The sequence below is a fragment of the Panthera tigris genome, chromosome A1, assembly GCF_018350195.1.
Source record: "Panthera tigris isolate Pti1 chromosome A1, P.tigris_Pti1_mat1.1, whole genome shotgun sequence".
In the NCBI taxonomy this organism is placed as follows: Eukaryota; Metazoa; Chordata; class Mammalia; order Carnivora; family Felidae; genus Panthera; species Panthera tigris.
In genome coordinates this window covers 177,335,413-177,350,800 of record NC_056660.1, presented here as the reverse complement: position 1 = coordinate 177,350,800, position 15,388 = coordinate 177,335,413, and the positions used below count along the sequence as shown (strand labels likewise).

Here is a 15,388-nt window from a genome sequence, read left to right as displayed (position 1 = left end):
CCCAGACTTCTGAAGGGAAATAATTTTCAAACTAGACTGAAATGTAGAACTAAGGCATTTTCAGACATGCACATCCTCCTGGAATTTATCCTTTATGTATATGCTCTCTGAAAGTTACTTGATATACAAACCAAGAATGTGGAAGGTAAGGGGTTTGTGAAAAAGGAGCTTTAACACAAGATGACAATGAACAGACATAAAAAGAAGATAATTGTTTAACAAATTTAGAAACAACCAGTCCCAAGTTGAAGGCTTTAGGAGGTAGGGTAGGGGTGGGAATGGAAATTATAGGTTATTTGATGCTATTGATCATGTGGAAAATAGCATAAAGAACATTTTACAAATCGGTTGAGCATTTGGAAGGAATTAGTGACAGATCTACAACTAATCGCAAAAAAGAGGCTATGATTAAATCCAGAGAGTGTTAGAAATATAATATAATTATAGGGTACTCCTTGGCTCAGTTGCTAACATTATATAGCCATAATAAATGTAAACACTTAGAATTGATTTAATCCCAAATAGTTAATAATACTGGATGGTTGTTGAGAGAGGACAGATTGTGGTATGGGCTAAAGCCTCATCAGTTGTAACAGGAATTTATTTGATAGTTTAAGTAAAACAAATAAAGAAATATTCATATAGCTTGTTATTTGGAAATATGTATGTAAGTGTAGATAAGAGTTGAAAGGTACTTGGAATGGGGTAAGGTATAGCTGTTTTTTATTATACACTTTTTAATATTCTTTTTGATGCTGTTTGCATTTTTAAACATTTATATTACTTTAATACAAATGAAAATAGTGAGAAGATTCTCCCAGTAAGAACTGTAGATGCTTCATAAAAATAAGCAGCATTTTAGCTAATTGGTTTCTATCTCTGTATTATTTCATCTTTCAAAGGAAAATAGCTAGGAATTAAAAGGAATTAAGAAGGTATTAAGCCTAACTGGAAAGAGTGGCCACATGCAGAGGTCTTGGAGTTCTCATTTGTGTGATAAAGTCTTACTGATTACGTTAAGAATTGAAGTAACGCTATAAGAAAATAATTTTTTTTCAGTTTTCCTGGAACCAGAAACATTGGATCTTTTCTTCAATTTGTATCATTCACTTCCACCACTACTATCTCAATTAGTAAGTAAAACTCACTCATTATTTCATTAAAAAGTATCTATGATCTTTATCGAATGGTAGTTTATATTTATTGTAAAAATTTACATTCTTGATTGGGTTTACCTCTCAAGAAATTCTTACGTCTCCTGGGATTTATATTACTTAAGCTGTTTGTCCAATTCTGTGTAAGTCACCAGTGCATTCCATTTGATGGGTGAACCCAGAACCTCTGACTCTTGATTTAGCTCCTGCCCAGAGCCAAGAAAACCTGTCAGCCTCTAAGTGTACCTTACTTTCTACCCAGTCCCCGTCCCTTCTTCTGGGCCTCAGTCCAGTAGTTGGCCATACCATCTGTTACCTTCCCTATTCCTCCCCTCTCTCTAACTCTTCTTCAACCATCCATGCCCTAGGCTTGCCAGGCAGCCCCCATCAGTTATCTCTGACTGAGAAACAAAGGGGATCTGCTCATGTGATTTTGTGTCCATCACTCCAGTTCATTTATTTTTTGAATTAAATTCTATCATGTACTTTAAAAATCTTAAAACTCTTTGGTTATAGAGTAACTTTGAGACTGTGAACCTGTCTTTGTGGAATCTACAACAGAGACCAGGCAAGACTGAAAAAAAAAAAAAAAAAAAGGAAAAAGTTGTCAGTTTAATATCTAAGCTTATAGATGTAAAGTTGGGGGATTCTGAAATTGCCATTTCATGAATAAAGATACTACAGACTTAAAGTACAAATCAGTGGTGTATTTGTTTAAATCTGTTATTGCCTAGAAGGGAGGAATAGACTTACAAAAATACTCTGCCTCTTTTTTTTTTTTTTTTTTTTTTTTTTTTAAACTTGTCTGCTCTCCCATCTAGAGTTTAAAGATTGTGGTTTTTAAACTGGGTTCCACAGGACACTCATGTTTCCAGATGGTGCCACAGAGTTTCAGGCTTCTGTCTTTTAACCAGAATAGTTTTGTTTTTAGTTGTTTAAAAACCATGGTTTCATGTATAATTATGTTTTGGAATAAAACAAACAAGCTACTGGTGCTTAAAAAATTAAGTGGGGAACAACTGCTTTAACAGAAAGTAACTAGCATTTATTGGGCATGACCTACTATATAAGGTGCTTATCTCACCTCATCCTCAGAGCGGCCCTGCAGGGTAAGTGTTATTATCCTCACAATGTTGACAAGGAAACAGACCCATACTGGCTTAAAGGAATTTCTTTAGGGCAGCAAACTAAATAATGAAGCTGAGATTCAAACCCAGGTGTTTTTGGCCCCCAGACCCTGAGTATTGTTTTGTTTTGTTTTGTTTTGTTTTGTTTTGAGAGAGAGAGAGAGAGAGAGAGAGAGAGAGAGAGAGAGAGGCAGAGAGAGAGGAAGGGAGAGAATCTTAAGTAGGTTCCATGCCCAACATGGACCCCAACGCAGGGCCTGATCCCACGACTGTGAGATCGTGACCTAAGCTGAAAACAAGAGTAGGACGCTCAACTGACTGAACAACCCAGGAGCCCCATCCTGGATATTTTTGATACACTAGTGGTTCCCAAACCTTCTACACACCAAAATTGCCTGAGGAGTTTTTGGTTTTTTATTTGTTTAAAACAGTAAGGACTGTGGCCAACTAGAGAACATCTAAAAGGCCGTCCTCTGATTCTTGTCCATGTTCTCACCTTTGTTAGGAGAGCCAGACATTATGTAAAGTCTCTTAATTGAAATATTTAAATATTTAGCCATTAATTCTATTTTTTTTTTTTGTTTTATAAAGTGGGCAAACAAACATATGTGGACCAAAACAAAACTTATGAGGGCCGTTTGGCCTGAAAAGTTGCCAGTTTTGGGCCACTCACTTAATGATCAAACAGGCTTCAGATGGTTTTCAGTAGTAGAATTAAGAACCCAAGTAGTAAAATTGTCTGGTAAAGTATTAACTTTTGGAAGATAACTAGACCATTGATATTTTTTTGGAATTTTTATAGAATATCTGATATTTCCAGCAGTATTCTCCAAATTGTGTCTCAAGATATTAATGGATGGTATGGGTAAGATGTACCATCACCAAATAAATTTGGGATATGCTGGATTAAGTAAAGTTACACCAAGTTACACTGAAGTAAAGTTCCCCCACTTACAGGATACCACAGTACAGAATGTACAGTATTTCTTAAACATACTCTACCACAAAACCATATTTTAATTTTGGTAGAACACCTGTTTTATTGGTTCATGAACAGAGGTGGGCATAAGAAGCAACTGGGAGCCTTTTGAGTATGTCCAAGTTGCTCTGGCATACATATATGACAATATATTAAAAGAGAACACACACAAACAGAAATTTTAGTGGTGGAGTTAAAGGGTTATGGGTAGTGATGGTGATTGATGATGTGTAGCTTTCAGGGTTCCTAGATTCTATAATGCTTTTGTATCACAAAAATTAAAAAATATTTTTTATGTAAAGACTCGTGCTCCTTACATGTGGCCATAGTTACTTTTAAAATTGAAATGAATTTTGTTGTTCCTATTTTTAGGCACTTTCATGTTTAGTTCAGTTTGCTTCTACAAGAAGGTCCTTATTTAGCAGTCCTGAACGTGCCAAGTACCTTGGTAATTTAATTAAGGGAGTAAAAAGGATACTTGAAAACCCTCAGGTATTTATGAAGTAATTTAATTAATACTTAGTATATAGAAATACAGTTTTTCTGCTGAAAGGTGTGTAATAAACTCATGATTTGATTATGATTCTGGAAGAAACATGAACTGTCATATCCATCTTCCCTTGATCTCATTTATAGTAGAAATGGACAGTTTTTAAAAATGGATGCTTTCCTGATACACTTCTGTGTTCTTCCTTTTTTATTTTTTTCCATTTTTTTTTTAGGTGAATAAGAATAGAAGGTATATATCTTATTATGCTTCTGCTTTACACCATTGTACTGCATTTCTTTGCTTGCTTGTACTTCTTAAATTACTAAAGTAATTAATTCGGAGTTATATCTACCTTCTGAAGACTTAATATAAATCTGAATGTTAATATTGGAGTAAGTGGCTTTAAATTTTGAAATTATGTCTTTTTGCCCTCTTGTGGACAAATAAGAGTTTGTAGATTTAAAAACCTTTCCTATACATTAACTGCAGTGTTCATTTCAGAGAATTGCAAAGCCATTATTAATTAGTGATTTTGACTGCCTCAATAACATGTTTTGTTTTGCTTTTTATTTTGTCTTTGGTTTAACATATGGACTTTAAAATGTTAAATGATTTAATGAGATTTATCTGTCTCTTAGTTACTAATAACTTTTGAGAGGACATATAGTACCTGTACATAAAGAAAATTTGCTTGCTAGCTAAGGAGCAATTGATTTTGTATGTCATTCTCAGGAGTATTTTAGTATTTTAGGTGTTATGCTATTGCTTTATTTTTTCAATGATAGCGGAATTAAGAAATTTACATGTCTTGTTGATAAATGGGATTTTACTAATGTATGTCAAAATTTTTAGTTGTTTAACTCACTGTCATCAATTAGTATGTGAAAGATAATATGGTAATATCAGATAACTGTTTTAACTGGTTTTCCAGCCTCCTCATGTTCATGTTTCATGTCTGTAAAAGTTGGCTTGAGTATTATATTATTTTAGAATTACAATCATGTAGTAAAAGATCTATTAGTATGAAGTATCTTTTTGTAATTTGTCCTTAATAATTAGATACTGTCTTATATTTTCTTGGAGCCCATATGAATGAAATTTCTTAGAAACTCTTTGAGTATTAAACATATACTCTTTGAAGTTTCTGTCATGCCAGCTACAATGCAAACAAAATGTTCAAACTTTTATAAAGATAACACTGGTGTCCTGTCTTCAAGGAGCTCTCACAGACAACTGGGGGGCCTCTTTCTTGGTCTTCCTTTTTAACCTTTCCTTCTCTGAGGTTACTTCTGTGTCTTATAGTACTTCTGTTAGACTTTCTGCCCTACGTTGTAATAATTGTTTTGAATGACTTTACTTAGGGACAAGGAGTTGCTTGAGGGCTCAATGCCTATAGGTACTCAATAAATATTTATTGAATTAAAAGAAATTTCTGTTGTGTATGCACAAATACCATTTAAGTTCATCAGTTGGTATTGCTCTTTTCCAGGGTTTCAAGAACCCATTCTTAATTTTCATCTTAAATATTTTTCAAGTCTTCTACTGACTTGTGTTTAAGCCACAGTACACATACATGTGCACACACACAGACATGTATGCACACATGCAAATTTTTTCTGTAATACACTGGGTTCCTAAACATGATTTAGTCATCACAGAGGAAAGCTTTTTCCAGATCCTCTACTTTGGATTCCTTATTTTAATCATTGATGCCAACATTAAATCCAACAGGAATCATTTGTTTTCTTTCATTAATGATGTACTCAGGTGACACAAAGTACCATATGTACCCATGAAAACTGGAAAACTTAATAAAATACTCTTGGAATTTTAGTGATAAGTCATTAGCTTGGTTTGTTTTTAAGTATTTTAAAAAGCCTTTCTTTTTGTCTCATAATTTAGGGTTTGTCTGATCCAGGTAATTATCATGAATTTTGCCGATTTTTGGCTCGTTTAAAGACAAATTATCAGCTGGGAGAATTAGTTATGGTGAAGGAATATCCTGAAGTTATCAGATTGATTGCTAACTTTACCATTACTAGCCTGCAGGTAAATAAAAACATATAATTGATGTTAAACAGTAGATACTTTTTAGAACAATTTCTTGGTAAGAGATGGTGGGGACTTTTAACATTTGTTAGAGTGCTTTGCTAAAAATACTTATTCCAGGGTTTTAGGTGAAAGTTCATTGTAACATAATAAACATTTAGAGGCTATCTGAGTATCTACTAAAGAATGAGTTGAGAAGCTATAGTAAAAATTTTTTTTTTAATGTTTATTTATTTTTGAGACAGAGAGAGACAGAACATGAATGGGGGAGGGTCAGAGAGAGGGAGACACAGAATCCGAAACAGGCTCCAGGCTCTGAGCTGTCAGCACAGAGCCCGACGCGGGGCTCGAACTCACGGATGGCGAGATCACGACCTGAGCCGAAGTCGGCCGCTTAACCGACTGAGCCACCCAGGCGCCCCTATAGTAAAATTTATGTGAAGAAATAAAAGACATTTTTTAAAGTTTTTTTGGAAAATTCTTTTTATAAGTTGGGGGGGGGAAGCTTTAAAACCACATTTTCCACATGATATGAACTCTGAAAAATATTCATGGAAAGATTAGAAGGAAGCACACCAACTTTTAATAGTGATCACCCTTGGGTGGTAGAATGAGAGATTATTGGTTTCTTCTTTATGCTTTTTTGCATTTATTTACAAAATTTGCTATGTTAATGATGATTGGTTATATGATCAGAGTAAAAGTTAATTGTAAAGTCTGTGTTTAGTAATTTTGTTTAGAAAATCTGTGTTTAGTAATTCTGTCTTATTAATTCTTAATTCTAAGAAGATATGTCATTTTAAATAACGTTTGCTTTATTTCTTTGTAGCATTGGGAATTTGCTCCCAACAGTGTTCATTATTTATTAACTCTGTGGCAAAGGATGGTAGCATCAGTTCCTTTTGTGAAATCAACTGAGCCCCACTTATTAGACACTTATGCACCAGAAATCACGAAGGCCTTTATCACTTCTCGCTTGGAATCTGTTGCCATAGTTGTGAGGTATTGAAAACTAAATGTTTCTGTTGTATTTTTATCTTTTGCATCTTAGAATTTAAAAAATTTGAGGTATAATTTACCTAGTGTAAAATCACCCTTTTTAGTGAATAGGTCTATGAGTTCTGACACGTGCATATAGTTGTATAACTACCATTACAGTCAAGATAGAGACTAGTTTCATCACACCAGAAAGTTCTTTTGTGTCCCTTATAGTCAGTCCTTTCTCCACCCTCAGGCTCTGGCACTTACTTACTTGTTCTGTTTTCCTATAGTTTTTGCCTATTTAGAATGCTGTATAGATATAATATATAGCCTTTTAGTTCAGCTTCTTTCACTTGACATAATGCATTTGAGATTCTTCCATGTTGTATCAGGAGTTCTTAAAATTTATTGCTGAATGGTATTTCATTTCCTGGATATATCAGTTTGTTTATCCATTCACTCGTTGATGGACATTTGGGTTGTTTCCATTTTTGTCAATTATGAATAAAACAGCTATAAACATTGCTGTGCAGGTTTTTGTGTGAACGTAAGTTTTTATTTCTCTTGGGTAAATGTGTAGGTGGCAGATTTCTGGGTTGCATGGTGAGTGTATGTTTTACTTTATAAGAAACTGCCAAACTGTTTTGCAAGGTGGCATTCCCACCAGCAATGTATGAGAGACCTAATTGCCCTTTATTCTCATCGGCACTTGATATTGTCAGTTTTTTTTTTAAATTTTAGTCATTCTAATAGGTGTGTAGTGGTACCTCATTTGGGGTTTAATTTGCATTCTCTTAATGACCAATATTATTTACCATTTGTATATATTATTTGGTAAAGCACCTGTTAAATTTGTTGCCCTTTTTTAAAATTGGGTTGTTTATTATATTGAGATTTAAGAGGTCTATATATGAGATCACAAATCTTTTTATTGTATGTGTTTTGTAAATATTATCTTTTAATCCATAGCTTGCCTTTTCATTTCCTTCACAGTCTTTCGAAAAAGTTTTAGAGTTAAGTGAAGTTCAATTCGTCTTTTATCTTTTCTTTTATAAGTTTTATAGTTTTAGAATTTACATTTACTTCTGTGATCCATTTCGAGTGAATTTTTATATGAGATAGCTTGAAGTTATTTTTTGTTTTTTGTTTTTTTTATGGGTGACCAATTATCCCAGCATCATTTGTGGAGAAGACTATCTCTTCTCCATTGTATTGCCTTTATACTGTTTTCAAAAATTAATTGACCACATGTGTGCTTTCTGGGCTCTGTTCTCATTAATCTATATATTTTTCCTTCTGCCAGTACCCTGTCTTGAATACAGTAGCCCTATAAGCTTTGAAATCAGGTAGTGTGAGTCTTTTACCTTGGTTTCCCCTTTTCAGTTGTTTCGGTTTTTTTACTTCCTTTGCTTTCCCATGTAAACTTTAGGATTGTCTTGTATCTATCAAAAAATCTTGCTGAGATTTTGATTAGGATTGCTTTAAATTTGTAGATTAACCTGGGGGAAGAATTGATACCTCGGCAGTATCAGGTCTTTCAGTCAATAATCATGTTTATCTTTTAATTTATTTAGCTCTTTTGTGATTTCTTTGCTTAGTGTTGTGTTGTATTAAGCCTTCAAATTTTATATATATTTAATTAGGTTTAATGAATTAGATTTTTTTCTGATTTCTTTGGAGCATGCAGTTTTTTAAATGTCAAGTTCCAATTGTTCATTGCTAGTATTAGTAATGTGGTTGAGTTTTATATATTGACCCTGTTATGCTAGGACCTTGGTAAACTCATCTGTAAGTAATCGTAGCTTGTTTTATGGTTTCTTTGGGATTTTTCATGTGTACAATCATGTCGTCTTCGAACATAGGTATTTTATCTCTTACTTTCCAATCCTTTTGTCTTCTTTTTCTTTATCCATGATGGAATTTTTGTTTAACATAAAGTTTATTTGTAGTGAATAGAAGCTTATCACATTTAAAAAATGTATATCACATCCTAATGTTGGCTGTGAACTTGTTCTTATATATTTGCAGAGATAATTTAGATGATCCACTGGATGACACTGCTACTGTGTTTCAGCAGCTGGAACAGTTGTGCACTGTCAGCAGATGTGAATATGAAAAGACGTGCACTCTTCTTGTACAGTTGTTTGACCAAAATGCGCAGAATTACCAAAAGCTTCTTCATTCAGCTTCTGGGATAACTGTGGACATGGCAATTCAGGAAGGTCAGTAAACTTTGTATGACTATATATGGTATTATGTTGAATTTTAAGTAGCTTCATTAATCACTTTAATACTTTTACTGCAAATTATTTTTATGTATTTCCCCCAATTCCTCGTCCTCTAATAAGCCATTAATTTTGTTAGCCTTCTGGGTATTTTGGTTGCCTGGTGGTTAATTTTCAGTTCTCATTTATAAGATACATGGGAAGTATTTCTCTGGAATCGGTATCAAGGAAAGCTGATAATGGTATTTGAGTAGAGTTCATTAACTTGTAACTATCTTTTAACTAATCATGTTTTCTTCTTTGCTGTAGTTGACTGCAAATTCAAAGCCCAATTTCATCCAATAAAAAATTGTATAATGCCTCATTATGGTTTTGCATTTGTGTATTATCCTTCACTATGGCTTTAGTTTACTATTACATTTGAATCCTCACTTTCCTCATTATTTTTCTTTAATGCTTTATTGAAGGAGGGTTTATTTATTTCTGAATGTCCCTTTAAATCCTTTCAGGAACATTGCAGGGAATAAAATTAAATAAATATATTTTTCACATTTTTAAAAAATGTAATGAATATGAGAATGGAACTGACTTTATCCATTTCTAAAAGAAGACACTTTAATTATGGTTCCAGAATGTTTTTTCTTTTATGTTTTTCCTTTTATTGTTTCGGGAAGTGAGTGGTAAGGGATGATAGACTCCGTGATTTCCTATCTAAACTCTTTTCAAAACATTGTTTAAAAGATTATCTTTTACTTTTATATAATGTCTTAAAATGTCTTTTATTATCTGTTTTTGTTTTTGTGTTTGGAGTCACACATTAAAAAACTGCTGACGGGCTACATAGTGGAGTAGTTAACCTCTACTTCAAATAATCTCTCTTATTAAGATCTCATTATTTATAAATTAAATTAAGGAGCAATATTTTTGCAGCATTTTAGTCTTTTCATGGTTGATTTCTTCCTTCAGAGTTTTCGAAATTATTAAATATTAAATACGTACAAAAGGCTGTGTATATATATTGAGACATGGTGACTAGCAATAACAAACAGCATCACACAGCGTAAAGAATAGGTCAGTATCAGTATCTTTGTTGTTCCCATTGTTTCTCTGTCCAAATCTATCCTTTCTTCCAGCAGAAAATACTTGGAATCTTGAATTTTGCATTTATCAATTAGTGCCTTTTGTTATTCATAGTAGTACTGCGTGTGTGTGTGTGTGTGTGTGTGTGTGTGTGTGTGTGTATGGGTGTATACAGATATATATATATATATATTCTGCAAATAATTCATGGTTTTGCAGATTTCTGAACCTTATACAACTGTATACAATGAAACTGCATTCTACAACTTGCTTTATTTTTTTTCCTCAGTATTGCATTTATGAGGGTTTGTGTTGATGCTATGGCTGTAGTTCCTTGATTTGCACTGCCACTGTTCTGTTGTTTGAATATACCAAATTTATTTATGCATTTTCTTGTCAGTGGATATTTTTATTTTTTCTGCTTTTTGCTAATGGAATGAGTGCAGCTGTGTAAAGATTGTTATGTATATCCATTACATAGTTTCAGTAGAATGATGCCAAACTCGTTTACAGAGTGATTTTCTACTTTACTTCCCACCCACCCTCACATAGATCTTTGCCAACACCTCATAATGTTAGACTTAAAATTTTTACCAGACTAGTTCAGATAATATACTTCATGGGTATTTTATTTTTTTTCTCATAATTAATGAAGTTTAGTATTGTTTTATGTTTGTTGACTGGTATTTGTGTCATTATCAATGACATATATTTATGATTTTTGTTCAGTTTTATACTCACCATTTGGATTATTAGTTTATCTTTTACTGATTGAATTCTTTTTGTGTTTTTGATGCTAACCCTTTAGTGATTTGAATTGTAAATATTGTCCCCAAGTTTGTGATCTGCCTTTAAATGTCACTTTAATGTATCTATTCTCTTAGTTATTTTTCATATCAAACTTTATTTTAATTAAATCACCTAATCTTTTTAAAGAGGTAATATGTCCCCATTATCCAGAAAAAATAAATTAAAATGTGTTTCTGTTTCAGTTCTATGATCTGTCCTCTTGTTCTTCACTCTATGTAGCAATTTTTACTAGTTTTGGGTATATTTTCAAAGTTTCTGCATGCATATACAAACAACTATGAATTTATAAATTCTTATCCCTCTTTATTTACTTAGGATGTGGTATACACCCTTAGTGTTCTACTCTTGCTTTTTCTTTCATTTAATAGTGTACTTGATAGCTATTTTCAAATTTAGAGAATGCTTATTTTTTATAGATGCATAATATTTTATTCTTACTGTATTATTATTTAATCATTCTTTCTACCATTGAAAGTCATTAGAATTATTTTTCATCTCCAGCTATTAAAATTAATGCCATATAGATTAACCATGTATATATGTCATTTTACGTGTATACAAGTATATATAGAAGATAAATTCCCAGAGTAGAATTACTATTGGCTAAAAGGGTAAATATTTATAACTTTTATAGATATTGCCAAATTACTTTTGGAAAGGACTATGTCAATTTACTTGTCCACCAGCTAGCTATCTATGGGAGTGTTTCCATATTGCCTTCACAGGATAATTTTACCAGACTTTTGAATTCTTAGCAATTCTATAGGTGAAAAATGGTTTCTTAGTATAATTTAATATTCTCATATCAGTTAGGCATTAAGTTTAATTAAGACTATTTAGTCTTGTTTTTCTGTAATGACCTGTTAATTTCTTTGCTGTTTTTTGGGTGTTGGTCCTTACTTTTCTCATTGATTTTTTTTATAAGAGCTCTTTGTATTTTAGAAAAATGAGCTCCTTGTCTAAGAGTTGCAAATATCTTTTTCTTTTCTTTCTTTCTTTCTTTCTTTCTTTCTTTCTTTCTTTCTTTTTTTTTTTAGTGTACAGTTTGATGAATTTAACAGTTATTCATAGCCATGTAACTATCATCACATTCAGAATAGAATTTCCTTCATTCCAAATAATTTCCTCATGCTCTTTGATCCCTTTCCCTGACTCTTGACATGGGAACCACTGGTTTCTGTAATTGTGGTTTGTCTCTTTTAAATTTTTGCATAAATGGAATCATACAGTAAGTAGTCTTTTGTGGTTGACTTTGCATAGCATAATGTTTTTGACATTCAAATATATTGTGTATATTAATATTTTGTTTCTTTTTATTGCTGCATAGTATTCCATAGTGTAGTTCTATCTATAAAACTATAGTCTATCCACTGTGTGATGGACATTTGAGTTCCACTTTCAATTGGAAGGCTATTATGAATAATGGTGGTATGAACATTTGCAGACAAGTCTTTGTGTGTTTTTAAATTTTTATTTCTCTTGGGTAAATACCTAAGACAGATTGCTGGGTCATATGAGAAATGTATGTTTAGTATTATAGGATACTACTGGGGTGCCTGGGTGGCTCAGTCGGTTGTGTCCGACTTCGGCTCAGGTCATGATCTCTCAGTTTGTGAGTTCCAGCCCCGCATCGGGCTCTGTGCTGACAACTCAGAACCTGGAACCTACTTCAGATTCTGTGTCTCCCTCTCTCTGCCCCTTCCCCGCTCATGCTGTATCTGTCAAAAATGAATAAATGTTAAAAAAAATATATAGGATACTACTATATTGTTTTATAAAGTACCATTTTCCATTCTCATTATTTTCTCTACATCTGCATCATGATTTGATAGTGTCTTCTTAACCTTAGCCATTCTACTGGGTATCTAAAAGTGTATCATTGTGGTTATAATTTGCATGTCCCTAATACTTAACAGTGGTGTGCTTTTTGGCCATTCATATATCTTCTCTTGTGCACTGTTTGTTCACCTTTTTTGTCTATTTTTAAATTAGATTGTTCTTTTATATGTATTCTTATTGGAATTGTAGGACTGTTTTACATAATCTGTATATAATTTCTTTTTCACATAAATGTTTGCAAGTATTTTTCTCTCTGTCATTTCTCTTCAACTGTTTTTCAAAGAGCAGAAGTTTTAAATGTTGATGATCTACCTTTTCAATTGTTTCTTTCTGGCTTATGCTTCTTGTATTTACGAAATCCTGTGCAGTGCAAGTCACAGAGATGTTCTTCTGTATTTTCTTCTAGAGGTTTAATAGTTTTAGCTATTATGTTTAAATTCGTGAACTTCCTGGCATTAACTTTTGTGAATAGTGTGAGTTGGGGGTAAGGCCCCATCCCCAGCCCATACAATTATATAGTTGTTCTAGCACCATTTGCTGTAACAACTGTCTTTTCCCCCACTGAATTATTGTAACACCTTTGTCAAAAATCCATTGGTTATAAAAGGCTAGGGTTTATTACTGGACTCTATTCTCTACCATTGATCAGTATGTCTGTCCTTATGTCAGTGTTATACTGTCTCGGTTACTGTAACTTTGTAAGTCTTGAAATCAGGTAATCTAACTGTCTCATTCTTCTGTCTCAAAATAGTTGTGTCTGTTCTCGATCTTTTGCCTTTCTTTATTAATTTTAGCATCAGCTTGTTAATTTCTTTAAAAAGTCTCACTAGGGGCGCCTGGGTGGCTCAGTCGGTTAAGCGTCCGACTTCAGCTCAGGTCACGATCTCGCGGTCCGTGAGTTCGAGCCCTGCGTCGGGCTCTGGGCTGATGGCTCAGAGCTTGGAGCCTACTTCGATTCTGTGTCACCCTCTCTCTCTGCCCCTCCCCCGTTCATGCTCTGTCTCTCTCTGTCTCACAAATAAATAAACGTTTAAAATAAAATAAAATAAAATAAAATAAAATAAAATAAAAAAATTAAAAAAAAAGTCTCACTAGAATTTGATTGGGATTGCCTCAATCTATGCATCAGTTGGGCCATCTTCACAATATTGAGTCTTCCAGTTTGTGGACATGGTCTGTTGCTCCACTTACATAGGTGTCCCTTAATTTTCTTTGCAATGTTTGATTGCTTTCAGCACACAGGTATTAAAAATGTTTCACTAAATTTATTCCTATATATTTTTGATGTGGTTGTAAATTTTACAATCATTCTCTGCTATTCTATACAACCAGAATTGATTTTTCTCTTTGTGTCCTATGACTTTGCTAAATTTACTTATTCCAATAGCTTTTTTGTAGATTCTTTTGGATTGTTATATAAGATCATGTCATCTGCAAATACAGACAGTTTTATATCTTGTATTCAAGCCTTTTATTTCTTTTTCTTGCCTTATTCCACTGGTAGGACCTCTGGTACAATGTTGAATAAAAAGGGAAGAGTGGGTAGTCTGGCCTTGTTTCTGTTTGTACATCTAAAGCATTGAGCCTTTCACCATTGAGTAGGATGTTATCTGTAGGTTTTAAAAAAGATGTTCATAATAACTTTGAGGAATTTCCCTTCTGTTCCTCTGTCTGTTTATACTGAGTGGTGCATTGATTTTTATTTTTAATGCTTTTTATCCACCTATTCAAATGACCCATTTTTTTTTCGCTTTTTTACTAATATAGTGAATTACATTGATTGATTTTTCTGTGTTAAGCCAGCTTTACATTCCCAAGGTAAATCCTACTTTGTTATTATATAATATAATGTTCCTTTATATAATGTTAGATTCCATTTGTAAAAAATTTCTTATTTTACATTGATGTTCATGAACGATATTTATCTGTAGTTTTCTTTTCTTGTGATGACTTTGCCTGGTTTTAGTAACAGGGTAATACTAGCCTCATAAAATGAGTCAAGGAGCATTTCCTCTTCTTTCTTTATCTTCTGAAAGAGTTTGTGTACCATTAATATTATTTCTTTGTTAAAAGTGTTATAGTTCACCAGCAAAGTCAGTGGGCCTAGAGTTTAGAATTACAAATTCAAATTTTTTAATTGATACAGGACTATTCAAATTTTCTAAGTGCCTAACTTAGTCATTTGTATCTTTCAAAGACTTTATCGTATTTTAAAATTTATTGTAATAAAGTTATTTTTTATATTCTGTTACTTTTTTTTAACTTTATTAAAAAAGAGAGAGAGAGAGAACGAATGAATGTGAGTGGGGAACTGGCAGACAGGGAGAGAGAGAATCCCAAGCCGGCTCCATGCTATCAGCGTGGAGCCCAACATGGGCTCAGACTCATAAACCATGAGATTATGACCTGGGTGAAATCAAGAGCAGGTCACTTAACAGACTGAGCCACCCAGGCACCCCTGTTATTATTCTTCTGCTGTCTGTAGGCTCTGAAATGATTTTCCCTTCATTCTTTCTCTTTTAACGGAAGTATACTTAACATGCAGTGTTACAATTTTCAGGTGTACAACATAATGATTTGATATTTGTACATAATGTGACATGATCATCATAGTAAGTCTTAGTTAACATCTGTCACCATACATAGTTACAAAA

The 15,388-nt window shown here is 33.1% G+C and overlaps 1 protein-coding gene across 2 annotated transcripts in view; it reads left to right on the top strand.

The window, feature by feature from the left end:
• Window positions 1-15,388, top strand: part of RANBP17 (RAN binding protein 17) — a 330,708-nt gene that overhangs the window by 32,690 nt on the left and 282,630 nt on the right. For both annotated transcript variants that reach the window (XM_042992442.1, XM_042992448.1), the window contains exons 8-12: window positions 1,060-1,133; window positions 3,633-3,752; window positions 5,653-5,799; window positions 6,629-6,801; window positions 8,809-9,002. In XM_042992442.1, coding sequence (XP_042848376.1) covers window positions 1,060-1,133; window positions 3,633-3,752; window positions 5,653-5,799; window positions 6,629-6,801; window positions 8,809-9,002 — 708 coding nt within the window. The remainder of the gene's footprint in view (window positions 1-1,059; window positions 1,134-3,632; window positions 3,753-5,652; window positions 5,800-6,628; window positions 6,802-8,808; window positions 9,003-15,388) is intronic.